General features: G+C 38.1%; 1 protein-coding gene across 2 annotated transcripts in view; it reads right to left on the bottom strand.

The window, feature by feature from the left end:
• The window catches only part of F5 (coagulation factor V), a 40,759-nt gene extending 18,216 nt beyond the window's left edge, over positions 1 to 22,543 (bottom strand). The window contains exons 1-12 of one of the 2 annotated variants that reach the window (XM_036403857.1): positions 18,818 to 22,543; positions 15,568 to 15,753; positions 12,324 to 12,415; positions 11,200 to 11,322; positions 9,924 to 10,136; positions 6,994 to 7,137; positions 5,850 to 6,071; positions 5,162 to 5,327; positions 3,295 to 3,472; positions 2,091 to 2,193; positions 1,504 to 1,715; positions 603 to 753 (exon numbers count right to left, since the gene is read on the bottom strand). In XM_036403857.1, coding sequence (XP_036259750.1) covers positions 603 to 753; positions 1,504 to 1,715; positions 2,091 to 2,193; positions 3,295 to 3,472; positions 5,162 to 5,327; positions 5,850 to 6,071; positions 6,994 to 7,137; positions 9,924 to 10,136; positions 11,200 to 11,322; positions 12,324 to 12,415; positions 15,568 to 15,728 — 1,765 coding nt within the window. In that variant the 5' untranslated portion in view covers positions 15,729 to 15,753; positions 18,818 to 22,543. Of the gene's footprint in view, positions 1 to 602; positions 754 to 1,503; positions 1,716 to 2,090; positions 2,194 to 3,294; positions 3,473 to 5,161; positions 5,328 to 5,849; positions 6,072 to 6,993; positions 7,138 to 9,923; positions 10,137 to 11,199; positions 11,323 to 12,323; positions 12,416 to 15,567; positions 15,754 to 18,817 lie in introns of those variants that run through there. The other variant, XM_036403941.2, reaches the window with a different exon arrangement.
• Between the last annotated feature and the right edge of the window lie 47 nt (positions 22,544 to 22,590).

The following is a 22,590-nucleotide window of genomic DNA, read 5'->3' as shown; positions in this document are numbered from 1 at the left end:
CTGGATTCATGTTTGCATTGGAAAGAGACTGGCACAGGGCTGAAACCATGATAATTTCCATCTCTGGAAATATTATCTCTAAGGCAGCAAGGTGCTGCATCAAAATTTAGTTAACACTTGTCTCTGCTTCAGGGCCCAGAGCTAGCCTAGCTACTAGTGGCGAGGTGTGGGTAGGCCTTTTCCCCCTGGCAGCTAGCAATAAAACAAGGGGAAATGGTCTCAAGCTCCACCAGGGGAGTTCCGGTTGAATATTAGGAAAAATTTCCTCATTGAGTGGATAACCATTGTAACAGGCTCCCAGAGGAAGTGGCAGAGTCATCATCTCTGGGAGTGTTCAAAAAAGAAGTGAATGTGGCACTCTGCAATATGCTTTAGTGGGCATGCTGGTATTAGGTGAGAGGCTGGACTTGATCTTGGAGGTCTTTTCCAACCTTTCTAATTCTATGATATTTCTTATTTCTGTCCAGTGCCACCTGGCACAGTTAGAAGTTCACTGACTTTCTGGAGGATTCCCTAATCACATGTACTTCTGAGAACAAGCAATCACTGAGTGCTCAGGTTCATAAAAGCGTTCCTATTATTCATCTCAGTATTCCACTCACTGTGCATTATGTTCGAGTTATAGAACTTGGGATCATCCCTTTTAACAGTGGCTGGGTTGCTGCAGTACTCCTTTATGTTATCCTCTAGGTACCAGCTCTTATTTTCATCAAACACAGCAAACATTGCCTGCTGCTCCTCATCTGCCTTTTTCTGAAAGACAATCAACATAGCAGTTACATTTTATCAGCAGGCACACCTTTTAAGAACTCAATCCTACAATCTCTTTCTTACTACGTAAGCAACATAAGCTTCATCGGAGTCCTGGTAAGTGTTATCCAAAGGTTATGTAGAAGGGAGTAGAGGCTCCACACTTCAATCCTACTGCAACCAACCTGCAGTAGAATGCTGAGCAAGCCTCTAGCACTGGTGATACACAGATGGTTTATGACTGGGCTCTCTGTAACAGAACCAGACCTCTTGTTTGACCTGACAAAGCTTCGGACATTTTTTCTCTCAAGTGATCCTTAAATCTTTGCCAAGCAAGATTTCAATAACTGGTAAAGGGGAGCTCTCTCCCAGAACTCTCCATTGCTGTTTTGGTTGTTCTAGATTCATTGTGCCTGAGATTGTCAGATGCTGTGGAGCTGTCTCTGTTACAGAAAGGAGCCAGGTAAGATACGAATATCTTCAGAGTATGAAAATATAATAACAGCAGGAAAATTTATTATCAAGTCTAGAAATAGACTTTAAAGTCAAGCTGACCTTTTGTTGACCTTTCTTAGCACTTGCTAAGAAATACAGAACATAATTCCTTTACTGCTGTGGACAGTGAGAGGACTTTTTCTTCAGGAGCCCATTGGTTTAACTGCTCTCCACAGAGCAGTTCTCTACGGGAAGTAAAACTAAATTCAGTGTAGAATAAAGAGCATTATTTGAGCAAAATCTGCCCAAACAAGTTACCTGCACACCCTTCTGCGTCAGTGCTTCACTTTTACAAATCAGAAGTGGGCCAATCAGTCCAGAGGCTATATCTCTCTCAATATTTACAGCACTGTGATACAGCCTTGTAATACATTGTGCATCCTGTGCAGTGGGTTGATCTGTTTTAGCAATTTTCCACTCATAAGTGTACGTATTCCCTGGTTCAACTCCTCTACTCTGGGTGCCATTGCCTAAGGAAAAACAAGAACAGTAATGATACAAGCTCAGAGCCAGATGTTAGTATCAAGCTGCACCTTCTAATGACATTGGTGTAGTTTGGCCATTAAAAGCTACCTTGACATAACTGAAATTCAGCAAGAACTTTTGTCTCTCTAAAATTACAAACAAGAACAGAAAACTAATCCAACAAATAGAGGGTATTTGTCTCTGCTTTGCAGATAATACCTTGGTTTCTCTATAAGGCAACACAACAGGTAAGCAGAGGCAGAGAACAGAATTGAGGTCTCCCAGTCATGCATATTCCCAGCCACAGCACCTCCTTCAAAGCAACAAAACCATCCATAACAGTTAGTGATATGCAAAAACATATTTCACAAATTTTTTACTTGTGGGATCCAGAGGATAATCAGCTCCTTCTGCATTCTTTGCAAGCGTCACTCCATGGAAATAAATGCTGTAGGGTCGACTGGCCTTATTTTTGAATACAATCTATATTAATAGGTAAATGAAAAGAAAAATTAGGATTCAACAAATCCTTGTCTGAATACATAATGAAGTTACCACTACAGTACAATTTGCCTGGCTTTAGCCCAGAAAGTGCCAGAAAGGCAAAAGGGTGTCTTAAGTACTGTTTGATATATAAACGCAAAGAATAAAAGCTGTTACCATTCTGCTGGACTTTGTAGACCCCACTGAGTGAAGTTCAGCTGCTTACAGCTGGGCTGTGGAAGGTCTAAAAAGAACACTTGTTCTTCTAGCTACTAGGCACACACTATCTCTGGAAATATGAAGCTACTGACTGAAGTTCTTAAAAACCTTCAATATGGGAGAAGAAAAATTTCAAACCAAAGCTTGTCCCAGATTCTAAGACCCAGAGGGGATATGTACGGAAAAGGCAAAATTTCCTGCCTATTCTTGACAAACTTAGGATTAAAAAAAACCCCCAAAAACAAAAACCAAAAGCCAACCAACCAAACAAAAAAAAATAGGAGAGAAAAAGGGAAAAGAAAAAAAGGCACATGCTAAGCTCAAATTCAGAGCCATGGAGTCATGGTGGAAATGATAGAAGATAAGGTTATGGAACTTCGTGATGCATCATTAAATGACAACAGAAAGACAAGTGGCAGCACAAGCTTGTAATGCAAATATTTTGTAGTTTCATGGTATAACCTCATGAAATAACATTTGATTATAGAAACTGATTTCCTTTGTCTAAAACAGCTGGAAAAAAATATCAGCATAAGAAACAAGAGGCTCATGAAGTTCAGCCTCACATACAAATCCCCTAGGAAGTCCACCCAGGTCTAGGGCTTCTTTCCCATTTTGGACCAGTGTCAACACATATTTTACAGTGTGACTGAAGCATGTTTATATTGTAAAATAAAGCACAATCATGGAAACTATAGAAGGAACACTGAAAAATGCAAGCTAAACAGTGTTACTTGTGATCATACATTTTAACAGGGCCAATATTTAGAACAGTAGCTATATTATTTGAAAGACAACAAAAATGAAACTAATTCCTTTGTATCTCTACCTCGATATAAAGCATATTATAGTATAAATAATCTCTGTATTTGTTTTACTTACTCTGACTTTATCATTGATTTGAGCTCTGATAATAGGGCCCAAGATTCCAGTTTCCTTGGGACGAGGATTTTCCAGACGTTTAGTGAAGCTGGCATCAGTATACTGCGTAAAAATAGCCTTTTTATACCTTTTACCTATGAGATTGGAGAAATTGTCCAAGTGTTGCGATTTATAGTGTCTTAAAAATAAAGGAAAAGAAAAATGATCAACACAACTTGAATAGTAGCATCTGTTAAAATACAAAATTAGTATTCAAGCAACTGGTAGAAATCTCACTGCTTGAAAAAAAAAGCCAAACCCTAAACTAACCTAATGCTTTTCACCCCAAATTCTAACCTAAATTAGGTAAGAAGAATCTTAGATCATTACCTGTACTTTGGAATTATATATGACCAATTAATATCAGAGTTTACATTTAATTTAATTTGACAGTGTACATACAAGTATGAAACAAACTGAAGCAGCAGGTACACTTCTAAGGTAAGATGGAAATCACTGTTCTCCTTTTTCAAAGGCCTAGTTGAGCATGGAGGAAAAAAACCCCAGTTTGCTCACAGTAGCAAGGACTCCAGGAGAAATAGGAACAGAATCTTAATCCCAGTCAGGCACTATACAGTAAGTAGTGCTATACTGAGGTTTCGAACTTTTTTTGTTGTCACTCACACTTCCTAAAAGGTTACTGAAAAGGGATAAACTGCAGTTTTGAACAAAGGAGGAAAAATCAGAGCACTGAGATGGTTAAGTAAGGCAGTGTGACTAGCAGGAAAGATATATTAAGTTTGTTCTGTGCAGTTCAAGAGCACATAAGGGAAGCAAATCATGCCAAAGGAGAATGAGTTGTGCAAACATTGTATTTCTAAGGAGGCATATGAAATGATAACCCTTAAAGAATAAGGAATTTGTTTGTTCTGCTTAAATCCTTAAAGATTCTTAGGAATATCAGCTTGTAAAGGCTCATAAAGGCACAAATAACACTGGGGAACTGACAGATCACAAATTTAACCTCACAGTGCACTGATAGCACTGTGCACTATGACATCATGTATGTTACAGAATTCCTTCTATTTGTCTTAAGTTGAGCAAAATAGCCCAATATGCTTCTTTATTATGACTTGTACTCCATCTACATTGGTATTATGCAGACATCATTTATAGAGAGCTCTTTCTCCTGTTCCCTAAACACTTCATTGTACTGAACTTTTAAAATCTTTTAATCTCCAGAAATATTCCCTCCCTCCCTTTCTCTTCCTTTTAAGGATTGTTTATTTCACCAGAATTGATGCTGAGAAGTATTTTAGAAAATAATCTTGTATGCTACTTTGGACAATTCCTCAGTCACCTTGTTATTTTGGGCTCACTGTGAGAGGAAAAAGAAGGTATTCACTGTTGGGCTTCTCAGCTAAGAAAGTCACTGACACTGGTGAGAGTACAGTGAAGGGCCACCATGGTGATCAGGGAGCCAGAGCACCTGGCACAGAAGCAAAATTCCAGTTTCTTCAGTCAGGCAAAGACATAGCTAAGGCAGCATCTTATGTTTAACCTTAACTATCAAATTGACATTATAGAGAAAGCAGGACCACATGCTTCTCAAAGTCGCATGGTGAAGAGATGAGACACAATGGCCACAAAGTGCAACATGATGAAGAACATTTAGATATCAGGAAAAACTCTTTCACTGCGAAGCTGCAAAGATGCCAAGAGAAGCTGAGGGGTCCCTGTACTTGGAAACAATAAAAATGCAACTGCATAAGGTCCAGTGCAACTGGATCCAGCTTTGCTATTGGATACCAAGAGGTTCTTTCCAACCACAATTATCCTGTGATTTCATGTTAACATTCCCTATTATACTGACAAACCAGTATTTTACCTATCAAGGGTGTCTGGAATTCTTGGGGCATAATCCCAGGTAACTTCTTCTGCAGCAATGAAATAGTCCCAGGTTTTGACCATAAGACGTTCTCTATAGGAGAGACGACTCTTCTTCACCTCTTTGTCCCCACAGTCCCTTACAGCGAGGTAACCGTGCATTCCAGCTAATTGAGAGGAAACAGGACCATAGTGATTTCCCATCTGAGGAACTCTTACCACTTCAGCTGTTTTTACCCCCAAAAGATATCTCCTGCTCTTATAAGAGAGATGTTTTTCTCATTCTTTAAAACAGAATTCTGATCATTGCTGAAAGATACCACTTTCAAATGGCAAAGAGAAAATATTTTCATCACATTGAAGTACCCTTAGCTGAAAATACTCAGTTTCTCAGGAAATGGGTGGTTTGTTACTAATTTTATAGTGGTGCTTATCTGAACAGTTCACAGAGACTTAGATGCTGGAGTATTGAATCACTGTTGCTCTGTGCTGTGGACACTGCAGTAAAGCTGCAGATAAGAATATCTTTCAGTTCAACATGCATTTCCAACAGAATGCCTGGTTCTTGGTCATTTTCTTAGTGAAATGACAAAACCACCTGAAACAGTACCGTTGTAAAACAGCAGAAGCCATTTGGGACATGGAGAAGAACAGCTTTACAGGTGCCTAATAACTAGATGTTTCCTTGCCTTGCAGGTGCTTTTGGACAAGAGAAGATATGAGCCACCTTCCTTCCTCAGTCACTGTCATGTTTACAGTGGTTGAGGCTCCTCCCACCAAGTTAACAGCAGAAACTCGGCGACGTTTTTGCTCCATGGACTGGCCATTGATGTGAATGGAGAAGATTTCTGGCTTGGAACTCATTCCTATCAAGTGCCAGCTAATGTTGTCATATGCACAAGCCTCTAAATCTAAAAGAGACATGAGATTAGGGTTCAGAATACTGGCAAATCATGCAAGTTCCCCATGCACCCTAGGTTTAAAGTGAGTCTTCACTGAAAACATGAAAAAAAATTGCTGTGATCAATGTTTGCAACAAGAGGAAATTTCAGAAGCGTGTAAATGGAACAGATACCAAAATCATGTGTCAGCGGAAGACACATGTTTAAATCTTACCTGCAAGTGATAAACTGACTTACAACAAGCTGGCAAAAAATGGAAAAAAAAACCAGTGCTTTCTTTTGGAAAGCTGACCTGTCCTTGCTTGGGGAGTGAGGGGAAAACAGGGCAGGGAATGCAAAGAACAAAGCAAGGAACTAAGCTAAAGATTGATGTGGTACCTAGTGACAGTAACTATATTCTTCAATATTTTCTTTAAAAAATTCTCACTTAAGACAACCTTTTATATTTGCTCAATGGATGGGAGAGAGATATTTAAGTTTTTTCTTAGGAAAACAAGAGAAAAGCCCCACTACCATCTTCCTAGTCTTCTCACTTAATTGTGTCTTTTAATGATAACTGACTTTCCACTTTCAGGAAATTTTGCACTCAGTATGTTCTATGTGCTGTAGAACCAACAATTCACTTAAATCACTCTCGCACCACCAGCTTGTTAAAAAAATGAGGAGCTTATTAATTTTTTTTAAAGTTAGTAATCCTTTTCTTCTAGCAGAAGCCTTCTCAGAGGTAATCTCATTGTTCCTATCAGTAATCTGGTGTTACTTCCTTTCAGCAGCACAGTTTTTCTTCCAGAATTTAGATGCTCACAGACACATTCTAAAAAAGGCTGTATCCCTTTTCTCCACATTCCCATTCTTGTGCATAAAAAGCAACTAAAGGTAATATTCAGTGTTCATAAATGTTAGTTTCATTTCATATAAGTTGGAACAGTACCTGGTAACGTTCCATCAGTATAGCCATTAATTGTATACTTGACTGATGCTGATTTTTGCCAACTCTTGTTCTCATCAAACACACCAAACATCAGTACATATTCCCTGTCAAAATGTTTCTGTGATCCATCCTCATTTAGACTTCCTGTGAAGGAGAAACAACAGGTCTTAGTTTGAAGCAGAAATAGAGCAGATTTCACATGCAGTTGCATTAATATATATTTAATGAGCTTGTTTCACCTGTTAGTGTGTACTGGCTGAGCCTGATCAAAACAAAGCCTGAAGAATGCTCATAATGTGATTTTATTCCTGGAAGTACATTTGTATTGGGTAACCACAAAATCAAAAGTCTGAAGTATTCCAGAGAAGACAACTATCATGCAATGAATTGCCTCAGACAATTTCTGGCAATGTGTTGCAGAGATCGCCTTAAAGAAGGAGAGTTTCAAACACCTTTGGTTCACAATCAGGTGCTGCCCTCTCTTTTCAGACTGTGTGACAAGGAGAAGAGTGATGGCAGAGTCACCAGCAGTGTGAACAGCACCTTTTCAAGCACTGAGGTCATCAGCACCTTTAAAAAGCTTAAAACCAACCACTCAGCAAACAACGTTTACACACAAAAGACTTCAACAGACACTGCTGTGCTGGATCAGTTACAAGAAACTGTCCTGGGTGATTTTGTGATACAGATTTAATTTTTGTCAAGAAGTAGAATTCATTCTGGACATGCCACACAGAACTGGTGTGATTTTTACTGATTCTTTCTGTAGATTGCTCACATCAAAAACTTCCACTTGCTACTTTCAAAACATAATCTGGTCCCTCTGGATTGCAAGAATGAAAAATTTGCAAATGTATTGATTATTCTACCTAGGAAGAAGCAGTGGAAGAAATTATCTTCAATATATATTTTTAATTTATGGGAAGCTACAAAGCTCTGGTTTTCTTCACAAAAGAAGCCTCAGATCAACAGAGGAATTTATCTACTTGCCACACGAAGAACATTCATGCAGTGCTTTAACTCAGAAGTCCAATTTTTATAACCTTAACCACCTCTTAAATGTGTCAGACCATGGGGAGCTGACCCCAACCAGCAGCCAAACACCCACTTCAATGCCTTCCCATCCCCAATGGGATAGGAGAGAGAACAGGAGGAACAAAAATGAGAAAACTCAAGGGTCAATAAAGACAGTTCAAAGATGAAGGAGAGAAGGAAAACAACAGAGAAAAAAAATCTCATCATCTCCCACAAGCTGACTGATGCCCAGTCAGTATCTCAAAAACTGTCATCTTGGAAGTCAACACCCCCATTCTCCCCACACTGTTGTTTCCTCCTCTGCCTCCATTTTTTATTGCAGAATGATGTTAGGGGTAAAAAAATAATCCTTTGGCCAATCTGTTTCATCTGTCCAGATGGGTCTCCTCCCAACCCCTTGTCCATCCCAAACCCACCATTTGGGGAGGTCTGAGCAGGAAAAAGAGAAAGCTTTGACACTGTGCAAGCACTGTTCAGCAACGGCTCAAACATGGGTGAGTGTATTATCAATGCTATTAAGCCACAAATCCAAAACACAGCCCATATGAGCTGCTGTGAAGAAACTAAATTCCATGCTGAGCAGACCAAATACACAGGTTCACTGCACATTTACCAGACATAGCATCCAGTCAAAAATCTGTGTTCAGAAATCTTAAAAATATGCATATTGAGCTGTTTGTCTTTGTTCTAGAAACATACACCCGAATTTTCTTGAAGGCAGTGGTCACACCAGTCCATTTCAAATTCATGTCCTACTAAAGCCCAAAATGCATGAATTTGAGAAGCCTGAGAAGGAAGTAGTTTCAAAGTATTTGCCCAGATTAGCTCAACAGTATGCCATAAAATATGCATATACACAGAAACCTAAAGAAAGAAAAACCCAAGAAAAATCAGGAAAATAACAAGTCCTAGATAATACTAAAAGCGCCAATCATCAAAAAAAAAAAATCAGGAGGAACATAATTAATAATAAAGCAACTCCTTTGAGGTGATAAGAGTAGATGTGTTCTGCATTAAAATGGGTATCTATGGGTGAGGAGATTGTCCTTGTGCAACCCACACTGAACCAGTGTTCTGTTTACTTTCAGGGAAGCTTTAAGGTCCAAGTCCATGCAGTTTAGTCTCAAATTAAATCAGGCTAAATAACTCACAGCATGTTCACCACAAGAAGGATATATAATTTGGAAAAACCTTGGACTTTAGGGACTAGTAAGTAGTTTATGTACTTTACACGGTGGCATGTTGTTTCAGTCATCACTCAAACCAGAGAGATGTATCTAGCAGCTATTTACAAGTGCTACAAGACACCATTTATTAGTGGAAATGGAATTCAATGGCTCAGACTGCTAAAATCTAAAATCTCTAATCACACGCAAAAACAATTTTAAGACTTAAAATCTGCTCAAATTTGGCCATATCTTCAAATGACTAGCAAAAGACACACTACTCTGCAATTTTAAAGCCAGGTTACAGAAGAGAGAGTGTTCCAGGTTCTTGATCAGACAGCCTTTAAAAGGCAATGGGTAAAACAATTATTTTCTGCCTTATTCTCTGAAATGGCCAAACCATTTTGAATGAAGTTTTAGAAAATATTTATTCTTAGACAGGACATTTGAGGTCATATATTTAGCAGTTAAGCAACTGCAGATGCAACCAGTGCAGGCAAATGTATCTATATAATGATGTTTTCTGCCCATTCTATAATTATAGGATGAAACTGCATGAAAGTTGGCATTTAAAAACTAACATCTAAAAGAATGATGCTAAAACCCATTCATTTTACACTGCATGTAAAGATGTGAAAAAGAAAATATCTTCTCTCATTACCATACATGATCATCTTTGTTAGAAATGAAAATATACTACCTTATAGTAGTCTTAGAGCATTTCATTACCTTTCTTACAGATCAGCAATGCTCCAACCAGACCAGAGTTAAAATCCATTGCCATGCTCTCATGAGAATAGTAAGCATATGTAAGACAAGGAAGGTCAGCTTCTCTTGGACCAACTTCTTCTGGTATATCCCACACGTATGTGTAGAGCTGGCCTGGAAGTACAGCATCATCTTGTTTTTCTGCAGGTGATGTTCTGTCATCATACAGGGAGCCTGCCAAGAAAAGAGTCAGTAGGGTGGCATGAAGAAAAACAGCAATTAAAATGCTTGGAATATCTTCCTATAATCAGCTCCAAAAGCTTGGTTTGATCTTGCTTATATGATACTTCAGCTTTAAAGAGATAACTCATGATTCCCCTCACACATTGCTGAGAGTACCATGGGGAGAGTAGCTAATCCACCACCATCCTATTTCTTACAGATGAAAGATTTCCTAGAAGTATTATCACTGCCAAAAGGTTGGGCTCTTCATCAGTCTGAGTAGGGTTAGGATGGCATGAAGCTTCAGCCTCTGCTCACTGATGCTCTGCAGAGGAATGCTGCCCACTCTGTCACCTTTTTAACTGTCTCTCAAAGCGACTGCATGGGCTGGCACTGCCTTGCTGCCTTAGGCCTTTTGTATACTGCACATCCACATATGGAGGCAGTAATGGCTCGTGTCTGTGCCTGCCATATCCAACAGATCTGCAATATGACAAAGGAGAGACAGAGAATCGAAATCTGAAGTGCAAAAGGAACATTAATTAATATGACAGTCAAACTGAACTGCCCATCCCTTCCAATGAGATGTCCTGTTCAACTCCATGAGATGGAGCTGCAAAACTCCTTTTGCATCCACACAGCAACCAAAACCTTGCATGAATTTGTAAACTGCGGGTCAAAGCTCTGGCTCAGCACCCAGGGCAGGGCAATCCAGGAAGCATGAGCAACCAAACTCACTTCGTGCTGGTACAGATATTTTAATGTCTATTTGATCATAGTTTATAATCTCTTTTTGTTGGTCTCATGAGGGTGTGGAACAAAGCACCATAAAGCTGAGCATTAAATCCTGAGTATCACAACAGCATGATCAGCACTGTTAGGAAACTGTGCTCATGACACTCACATTGCTAGTGTTACAGTGATGAACAAGAAAGGAGCTAACAATGAAGGTGTAATCCAGGATCAACAGATATTTGTGTTACACATAGCTTCACACATTGATCTAGATCCCTGTCAACATTTCGTGCAGTAGTCTACAAGCAAATGAGCAAAACAGAGTTTCTACAGTACTTACCTTCTTCACTTTTGCTGTAAACTAGGCCTTGAGGATGAATACTGACTGGCTTGTCAGCCATATTTTTAAGGTGAACCACTAAAGTATCTCCCACTTCAGCACGCAGCGTTGGTCCCAGAAGTCCTGTAGTTATTTAGGATAAAGAAAGAGGAAAATATTAATAAAACAGTATGTTCAGTGAAACAAAGAATTTTCTCCCCCTTCAAAAAATATTAGCTCTCAAAATACAAGTCTCAAAATTAACAGAGAATGTAATAACACTGCAATGAAGGCTTACCCATAAAAAGGCTTATATGGGAACTTAACATATGGGAACTTAAAGGATATAGTGCATATTCCAAAATGTTATAAATTTTGCATCTGGCAACTAGCACTTAAAAATCATGGGTAAATAAGGGGCAAAAAGTTATTTACAGATACAGAAACTCTATCAAAAGATTCATCCTGAGGTTCATTGAAAATTTCTAGACATCTTTCAATACAATTTAATTAAGTAATTTTAGAAGATAAATATTTTATAATTTAAGAGTTTAGAGAAAAGCATTCAAACACATTCTTTTAAGTAGCACTCTGAATGCCAGAAGTCACAGAACAAAGAGATCTTTCAATTCCCAAATGTTATCCAAGTAAATAATCATTTCCACACTGCAAATTTCTTGAGGCATTTCCTGCAAAAGATTTCAAGAGCTGGTATCCCTACTCCCCATGTTGCAAAAACAAGCAATTGAAAAAGCTGCTAAGATTACCAAAAAAAGAGACTTACAAGGCAAAAGTTAACTATTTTGTATATATTTAGTTTCAGGCCTTAGGCTCCTTCACAATTCATAGTGTCATCGCTGCAGCTGTGCCAAATCTAAATGCATGTGGTAAATCTCATCAGATGCTGAAAACAAAGGGAACAACTTTGTATGGTGCAACTGATTTGCAGACAGCCACATCCTCTGAAAGCCCAACCTCTCTACGGCCTTTGGAAGCCTCGTTCCTGCACTGTAGAGACCTCATCCCCTGTGCCTATTTGGTTTATGTGCAAATAATGGATGCAAAAATACAAGTGTGCTTCGGTTGCCACTGGCTTTAAAATAAGGAACAAATCAAAATACTCAGGACATTTCATTCCTGTTTACCTGCAAATGTATTTGCTGGTTTTTCTTTTTTAAAATCCACTTCATATTCTCTGTAAGAAATTTTCTTAAATACAGGATCTGAATGTTCCAATCTGAAACCAAAAGAGTTATAAAAAATATTGAAAGGACGAAGATTCTCAGAGATGCCTTTGCTGTTTGATGGAAATCTCAAAAAATGAATCTTGGAAATATATTTAATCACTTGCACATTTTGCTGAAGGAAAGAACACAGTCCAGCTCTTTGTAGGTCTTCACTTCTCCCTCTTACTCTATTGAATTTATGATGCTCCCGAACCAGATAATGTCATATAGGGCATCCAATATCCATACCTAGAATAGTTCACCAATGATTTTACAGGTGGTTTTTAGGGGTCCTTTTGATTCTACAAAGGTATAAAGATGCCTTTGTTTTGTCCAAGACACAGAGGAAGATGTCTCAACCATATTTAACCTAAAAGGATCTGACAAAATAGGGGGAAAGAAACCTGAATTTCTGTTTATTCAGCCCTATGGTTGAATTTTTAAGACTCACCAGAAAGGTTTTAAAACAGCATTAACAGCAAGCTCCTGTCACAGGAATGACTCTGAAGGCAAGCACAAAGCTGTTCTCTGACAACAACCAAGGATGTCACAGGAAGTTAGAAAATGAGAAACAAGACTAAGGGCACTTTCCACTGCAAAGTGCCCTTAGTCTTGTTGCCTAAACAATTTGACACTCAGGAGACCACACAATGTTTTCTTAGAAAATATTTAGGCAAGTAGAAGGAAACCAGCAAACGACACTTCTGCAATGGAAACAATGATGACAAGAGGGCTGAAAGGGTAACAGCCCTTCACATCTATTGGTTGATTTACTATAGTATGTATGATGACTGAATCCAATAGTAATTCCACTTGCTCTCTTTTTAATGCCCTTTCAGGCACATTTCACAGTGAGGAGCCGATGGCCTCCTCAAGCATGGGGAGGCTGAGCAGGGAGAACCCACTTCAGTGACATCCAGAGTCCATAAGGGAGAGATCTCTTTTGGAAGAGATCTCTTGTAAATTCCTCTGCACCCCTCTCTCACCACAGCAGAGTCAGGCAGAAGCAATTGGTGTTTCAATTAATTCTCCCCTCCTTTAAGGCATTGATAAAATTTTGCTTAACTCTTTAAGGGGAAAAGGATGGGATCCATAACCTTCATTGACAAGAGCTGCCCTAATGTGGCAAGGTTCATGAGAATATGCACGTAAGACTGTAGGGTAGAAGAGGAAATTTATCAGTGCCAATTGTATAGTGAGGAGGAATAAAATACCTAGCACACTAACACTTCAGAAACATCACACTACGCAAGCAGGTCTTGTTACAGAACTTCCAGGAATTGCAGCAGCAACACTGCAAGATGCATAGATAATACATATTCACTTTATGCTGAAGTTTCTTATAAATAAATAGCACTTGTACATAGTAACGAACCTCTGCAAAGATAAAACTAACACTCAGAGAAATAAGGTGTCCTTTTCTAGTCAAAATTAAGGAAACAGCTTGGGAAGAATCCATTTTCCTTTCAACCTCTCAAGTTATTTATAAATAAAAGCACCAAAGTAACAGATTCTTACACTGCATATAGACATTCAGCTTCTACTGAAATCAGCACAAGTTACATACCCCAATATCTTTGGGATCCAAGCCATCAAGCCATTAACTCTTCCTCAGTAAGTGTATTTGTGTTGTGAGGTCTTTTGTTTTTCTGGTTTTTTGGGGTTAAGTTCATGGTTTTGTTGGGGTTTTTTTGCTTGTTTGTTTGTTTTGGGTTTTAGTTAAATTTCTATAAGCTCTATAAAATTCATTAGTCCCATCTGGGATGTGACTGGCTCTAAATACTTAGGCAAGGTAACCCAATAGACATTGAATATAAAATACTGCTGGGTTATCTCAGAGAACTTCAGCTGAGGTTTTAGACAGTCTTGTGAGTCTCTACTGCATGAAAACACTCCATCCACAATGTGAATTTAACCAAACAGCAGTTGATGCTTACATTGATGCACCCAGTGTAGAAGAGAATGAAGCTTTAACTAGTAAATTCACATGTCCAGGTCAATACTTAAATGGCAGCTGGCTTCATATTCCTACCTTTAAATCCTATTTTCTTCTGTCTTGCCAGTTTGACATTATGCTTATACCAGCTCTATTAAACGGTCAAGGGGGTTTTAAAATCACAGAAACTTTGCTATAATTAGATCTTGGGTAAAAAAAGTTAGAAAGTCATAATGTGAACTGGAAGTATCTTTTCCATATTATCCTGAAATGCAATACATCTTCAGAAAAAAAAAATCACAAACAACAACAACAACAACAAAAAAATCCCAAAAAACCCCAAAAAACCAAGTAATCCGCCTATATATACACATACAGAAAAGCAGCAGTATAAAAAAAACCCTTTTAATGTAGGAGGACAAGTAATTTTAAATTAATGTTTCATTTTTAGTAGTTCCCCTCCCTAATTTAAACACAACTCGAAATTACATCCAAGTTCTGAAATCTGTAGCATTGCACTTGCAGAGTTTATAATCCTAAGGATAGTAGTAGTAATAAAAATAACATATTTTATATTCTTGATTGGTGGATGCAGGTAGGCTGGCCACTGTGCAATGCTATCTGAAAAAAATAAAATCAGTATTTTCACTTAATAAAGCAGAGAAATGCTTGATCTTATCACCTTTACTCATCAAAGACACAAAGACACATTTCACAAAAGTTATGAACAACTTAGAAAAGGTACTAGTTCCAAAGTTCATCTGGCTCTGATTTAAGTGAAAGTGATAGCATCAACACTGGAACATAATTATTCCTTCAGCAAATTCTAATGTCCTAAAGTTTTTGAGATCTTACCAAAACATGGCTCAAATTAACATTGCTCAACATCCATGCACCTAAAATAAATACATTAAAAAACCTCAAGCAACCAACATTAAGCTATGCAAAAATGACAAAAGCAAGTCCTGGAGCTTATTTAACAGAAGTGCTCTGAAAGCATAAAAATAATTCTATCTACTAATGCAGCAAATAAAAAGGAGCTTTTAATATGTCACTGGCTCTAGTTCAGATCATGCTGTTTAAGGTCAACCAAGTTCCTCTGAAATCAACAGATTGCGCTCCAAAGTCCTCTTGGTCTCTGCAATTCCACAAGAAATAAAAGACAAAAACCACTTGTCAGTCCCAAGGGAGGACTAGTTTCATCCTTCTTATCCTGTACTTTGTTACCTGGACTTTTCCTCAGGTTGTGGTTTGTAGGTCCAGCTGGTGATCTGTGCAGCTATATAGTGCTCTCTGACCTTCACAGCTCCTGCCACATGCTGCTCTGAGTCTGGCCACCATGAACCAAGCAGAAGCAAGAGAAAAAGCTGCAAGCAGTGCAGAGTCATGGTAGAGATGCCTGCTAAAGCTGCTCTGGAAGACAAGGCAGAAACCGCTGCTTTTATTGCTGTTGTTGCTTCTAACTTCCCCTCAGAAATGAAATAATTATGATGCAACAGGGTAACAACATTTGCTATGCTCGGGTCATTGCTCTTCACCTCCGCCTCCCCTTACTGACAGGGATCCAATAGAGATAAAAAACTGTTTAAACTATCTTCCTTCCCCTCCTCCACACCACCTCCAGCAAGAGACATGCACCAAGGAGAAGCAGCTTCAGCCCTACTAGGTGGTTGGGTCATTGTGTACTGAGGCAGCAGGATATCAGAGGCAGAAGATTATTTAGATTACTTCAATTACAGGATGTTTGACTTATGTGGTTAGGAGGAAGAGGGGCATATTTTCTACCCAGAAAACAGAAACCCAGCACATGGCTGGCACTGATGGAAATTTCCCAGGTTGATGCTACACCTCCTTAGAAATCATTCCCAGGTTAAAAGCAAAATACTGAAGGATTAGGTACAGGGAGTAGAATTGGGTGCAGAGCTAAAAACTCATTCAGATCACCATGCACTGCATGCTCAGAACAGTAAGGCAGCCGCCCTTCCAAATGTTGCCAGCTTCAGCTTGATTCCCACTACACTCCCAAATACCTCAGGTAATAGGTAACCAGTGGGTTTCTCAGTGGCAGCTACCAGGTTAGACAGGAGACTTCTAACCTAGTCTTGACTGGGGGCTGTTGGCATTTATCTAACAAGAAATGATTAGGAAAATACCTTTTGATAAGATAATTACCAATGTCAACTGTATTACCAAAAATGTTTCCCTGCTTTTGCCAGTACTAAGAAGCTAGTGAAAGCAACAAGTAAATTGTTGATCATGTTTCCCACACACTCAATTACTAGAAAAAGAAGAAATCCTATCTATTTTTGTTGTGGCCAACACAACAAAAAATGAAAACAATATTTTCAATAATGTTTTCCTAATATTTTAATGAAAAAATTACCTACACCCCCAAATCAAAACAACTCCAGTCCAGAACTAGACAAAAAGGACAACATTTCACTTTGGACTACTTCAAAAGAAAACCTGATCAATTCTAGGTTTGATATATTTTTTAACGGCAGAATGGCCTAACTGGCAGCTTGGTTAATTCTATCCAAACTATATGGTACCATAAGGACTTGAAAGAAATAGGGGAGATGGCTCAAAAAAAAAAAATTGATGAAGACCAACAGCTAAATGCTCACTACCAAACAGCAGGATCATTCGGTGCATAAACCTGAGAACAATCATGTTCATTTAGCACGCGACTACCAACATCATGATATATTTCTTTAAACAAATCTTCCTGTGATTCTGTTTTATGGACTAAGTGTTTGCATTAGAAATAGCCTTTATAAGTAGGCTTCTAAGAATTTTCCTTTTAATAAAAAGCTAAAATATTGCAGGCTAAAAATTAATACCCAGATTATGTGATTAACACCCTCTGCTTTGTGTCTGTGAGCTGGGAATCATCAAAGCTGACGTCAATTGGTTACTTCCCTTTTATCCATTTTGAGGAATTTGGGAGCTGTATTTTTGAAATTTCTTAGTCAACAAATTATGCAGCATTACTCTAAAGGTAGGAATTTCTTTCTTAAGTGTGGGTGATCATATTGATAGTTTTAAAGATCAGTATCAAATTAAAGTAGAGATACTTTCCATTAAGCTACATTGACTACCATTTGTTACCCTTCTTTAATCCTTTAAGAACAAGAAATCCAATACTGGCTGCTTGCTTATTTTCCCCTCTTCTCACATTTTAAGTATCAATGAAAAACTGACTTGCCTGAAATCATCTGCATCAGCCTTAGGTTATTTTTTCTTTTTTCTTTTATTTAAGCTATTCCATCACATCACATCACATCCTCTAGGCTTTATGAAGTTTCAGTGTTCTGAAAATCATCATTAATAATCCAAAGATGTTGTTCCCTTCCACCTGATCATTAATTTCTAATATTTGTAATTATATCTTGTCTAATGTTGTAAAAGTCTAATACACACATATAATTTTTTTTAAAATTAGTATTGGTTGCCTGCAGGCTATTACTATTAGTCCATGAGAAGTTACTACAGAATATATTCTTTCAGGCTGGAATCTTCCAAGACAATGCAAGTTTATTGGTTATTCATACATTTAGCTGTGATCTTTTTTTCTATTTCACAATAGAAAACACTACACATGCTGCAAACTTTATATTTTATCCTCACTGCTTACTGACATGTTCAAGTGTAAATTACAAGTCAATAACATAAAAAATCATGTGGTCAAAAGCCATGCATGGCAGAATGTGGGTCCAGTGCAGGCTGGCAAGACAATCTCTGCAGCAGAATGAACAAGGCTATTCCCAAAATAAAGCAGTACCTTTCGGATGTACTGATTCTGAAATGCCAAATGAAAATCGGGCATGGAAAGAGAAGCCTAGGAAACATCTTTTAACACTAAGAGCAGGTCTGCATCTTCCAACTGGGCAAGATTATTGTCTATTCTGACACCCAGTAATTATGGTCCAGATTTCTTGTTATGCTTCATGTGAAAACATACTAAGGGTATACTTGCAGTCCTGCTCTAAAAGCTGACCAGTAAAATTAACTGGCAGCGCCAGTTTTCCACCTAGGCTGGGTGAAATAGCCTAGGCTGATTCTCTGCAATCACGAACAGATCTTTAAAAAGAGATGTAAAGTGGTGATATGTAACTTGCTGCAAATAACAAATTAGGATCCACAACAAACTTGTTTCTACTTCATCAAAAAAAAATACCCTAAGTGCCAGCAGGCAGGCAGTCATATCCTGATGCCTGCCATCAGCTTTCACAACTGGTGACAGACAGGGAGCTAGTACAGAGAAGAAAAAGTTGTACAACAATTGTGGAATTGCTTGCTAATAATGCTCTATGAGAGATCTCTCTCTCATTCAAACGCACCAATCAATGCACAGTGGCCCTGCGCTTGGTTTAGTGCAGGGTGAACAGGCTTCATGGGCAAACAAGGAGTTAATTATTGAATCGCCAGTGAACACGTGGTTCTGAAGAAGGTAAAAGACAGAGGGGGCACTTACCAAATCTGCCAGGCACTAACGGGAACAGAGGCCATCAGCCCAATATCTTCACTTCTCCAAGTGGGTGCTAAAGCCAAGAAAGGTTAACCTGTGAAACAGCTCAGTTTAGAAGCCGAAAGTAGACGTGCTATGCCAAAAAAAACCATATAAGCAGGCAAAAAGAAAAGATGGAAGAGAAACAAAGGCTTTCTTTCAGAGAACAAGTCACACAAAAGAAGATGTATGTCTCTTGATGACAGCCCACACAAGAACACATCGTGTACACTGTTAAGGGTAGGCAGGCTGTGTGACTTCTGTGGTCATAAACAAACTAAAAGGCAGTAAGAATGTAGAAGAGCATTTCAGTTTGCCTTGGCACTTCAGAAGACAAATAATCATGTTAATTTAAACCTAAATACATTAATGTTTTAAACTTTTATTTCTCCTTAGCAGAAATGCAAATGTCCCTTCTTAGAATTGGGGAGTTTCTCCAGTCGATGTTTACCAAAAACAATTTAGCAGGACCGAAAACTATTGGTACAGAGATGCTGAATTCAGTAAAGTTACAGGAAAAAAAAATAAACGTTTATTTTCTAAACACTGTAAAACCTAATTTCAGTGCTTTAACAAATTTGTCTAAAACCACTGGCTTGTGGTCTGAAAAAAATCATTTTAAGGAACAAGCAAGAATATACAAGCTTCCTCTCTTCAAAAACTGCGTTAATGATATTTCACTTAAAATTCTGGACTGACTCAAGTGAAGCCCATTTTTTTCTTCCTGCGTGTTTAATTTTTGCCAGAAAAATTTCAGTTTGACTCAACAAACAATTTTTGTCCTACTCATTGTTTGTGTTCTCTGTGTTCCAGTTTGTCTTCTTTACTAAGAGATTTCTTTATTTGCCCAAGCTTACAATTGATATGCACCATGGGAGCAGCTGGCCTCATGCTAAGTCAGTCTAGCAGCATATTCATCTTGGATTTCTTTCTGTAGAGAACAACAACAAGGATACCAGTGCAAGAGTTTGCAGCTAGGAAGATTTATATTCTTTTCATCATGAATCATCGCTGCAACTGAAACTGGACTATCAAAAAAGAGAGAGCCTCTTATCATGTTGTACACACCTACTTCCAACAATAAGGATATTCTGATATTCTGAATGAAATAATTTTTTCATCCTTTATACAGTTGAATTTTCTACATCCAGATATAATTTTTTTCCCCCAAATAATAGACTTAAAACAGATCTTGCAAGTTACATGCATAAAAGGTTATTTTTCACTAGTAAAGCAGATAGGCATGTTTCAGAAAGAAACATGAAATCAGTAAGCTCTTAGCACAGTAAGACCCTAAATTATAAGTGTCCCTACAGACTTCACAACACAGACAAATTCAAAGCATTCTAGTTCTCTAGCAATGGCTCAGGCTGTTTTTAGCAAGCTGGTTAAACAAACTCTACTTTCCCACACCTAAAAATGCTGCCGCAGAAGGACAAAGTTGAAATTGCCCTGTTTGTTTAACACTTATTTCCATCCTTCATTACTTGTAGCTTAGGCTTTGATCAGATTTTTAAAATACTAATATAGAACTGCACTTCCCACACTTACTGCTTTGATTTTTATCTTCCGCACGAATTTTTTATTGGAAGCAAATATTTATTGGTATTTAAAAATTTTTTACTATTATTATGCTATTTTTACATTTCATGTACATTGAACACTAGATATCTGAAGTTTGACAATAGGCTGTGATGATCATTATTTTACATCTCTGTGAGGTTACTCCCTTTGCATCATAACTCATTCACTCTGCCTAGTCAGTAGAATCAAAATTTCACCCACACCTTCACTGCATACAGCACCTATAAACAAGAACATACCCAAAGTCCAAGATCAAGAAACAAAAGGCAAGCAAAAAGCCATAAGAACTGTAAGGTGTGTTGTAGGAAAGTGAGCAGAGCAGAATGCCTTAGAAGCTCTTCTGATGCCAACACAAAATTCAGGTAATTAATAATCATGTAGGATTTGACAGAAACTTTAACTGAAGTTACTATGTTTAAATGTTCATAGTAGTTCCTACAGCAGCAATCTTTGGTTCTATCAGGAATTTTAAACATTAATCCCAAAGGAAGAGGAGGATTAAGGTACAGTACAACTACTACAAGTACACCCAGATTAAATTTGCTTATAAGTACAGCCACTTTGATAAGCAGCCAAGCAGAACACCATGTCTTAGTCACCATGGATTGGCTTTTGCAACATCAGACAGTGCAGGGCTAAAAATGCCATAAGGTATTTAATATCACATTGATGATGGAAGCCATTGGCAAGTTTTCTTCAGTTCTGCTGTGCCTCTTTTTCTGTTAGGGTCAGAGAAAAAGGCCTTCTTTGGTTTATACATTAAAAATAAAAAAAAAAAAAATATGCCACTTGCTTTCATCAAAAGCCTGACAAGGAAGAATGTGGTATTTTATAACTTAACTCACCGGAGACTTATGAAACTAATTCACCTTCTTACAGGAGAAGAACAGATACCTTTTAGGGAAAAGGATGTTTCAAAAGATTCTGATGCATCAAAGGAAAAAAATATACATCACTACTGGTTATTTTAAGTCATACTCCCTCTCTTTGCTCCCCTATTTGTTGGGTGGAGGACAGCTACTTCCTTTGTTACCAGAAAGCCCAAAACATCTTTTGAGATTAGCCTCCTAGGCAAATTCCTATGGCATGACTCAGTGGGTGTGGTTAAGTTTTTAACAGCCAGCCAGCAGGTTTCAGCCAGCATTACTCTACACTTACATAGAAATTGCTTAAGATATGTCCAAAAAAAGAGGTAGTGAAGACAAATCAAGAGGAAAGTCAATTTTAGCATGAAACACACAACCTGATTATGTGTTCCCATGTAAGAGCATGGTACAAAGGACAGCCAAAACAGGGACCAGCTGTGCCAGGAGTGGGACCAATCTTCCTACCCAACAGTAAATTTAGTCCACTGCAGACACCCAACTTCTGATTACCTTGCAGAATGCAAGATGGATGCTTGGGAGACAAAAGTGCTTTCCTGAAAGGCAGTTTAAGTGAATCTAATTACTATAAATATATGCACAAATATATATACAGCGACATGATGGTCCTTTCCTCCAAGTTTCATTAATATAAACCTTACATTTTACAGGGCAGAAAGTGGCTGCTAAAGCCTGGATGCTTCTGCAATATCTGAATCCACAAACAACTCCATGCATGTTCATCCCAAGGAGGAAACCACGCTGTTAGACTGGCAATTAGTGTAGCTGAGGCAGACAAATAATCAAGATTGAACCTTGCTCTGACATAGCAATCTTTTCATTTACCCTCAAGCTGTATTTTTGTCAATAAGACTGTTCTTTATTACAAGAGAAACAGATCACATAATGAATATCCTTCCTCTGCCTCCTCAAATATTCCATCTCTAGTCTTGCTCAAGTATAAATCACCTTTCAAACACTGGTTAGTTACAGTTACTTGTTAAAGCTGTAGTCAGACTTTCTTAACAAGACAATCACTTATTTTTTTCATCTTTTAAAATACTCCTCCAGCTAGAGGAAATATAACCATTTATAGCTGGAAAAAATCCCTCCACAAAGCTCCCAAGTGAATTTAAATGGGAAAAAAAAGTACATTTTTAGGAATCAGCAACAAAACCATAACTATTAGCTTCTACTACAAAAGTAGATTTCAGTTTCTAACATCCATGAAAATAATCTCATGGAAGGAAATTAAAGAATTATGGAGAAAAAAATCCCACCTCTTAGTGCAGC

Source organism: Molothrus ater, chromosome 2 (genome assembly GCF_012460135.2).
Source record: "Molothrus ater isolate BHLD 08-10-18 breed brown headed cowbird chromosome 2, BPBGC_Mater_1.1, whole genome shotgun sequence".
Classification (NCBI taxonomy): Eukaryota; Metazoa; Chordata; class Aves; order Passeriformes; family Icteridae; genus Molothrus; species Molothrus ater.
The sequence above is the reverse complement of the archived record's forward strand: the minus strand, read 5'-3'. Positions and strand labels throughout refer to the sequence as shown.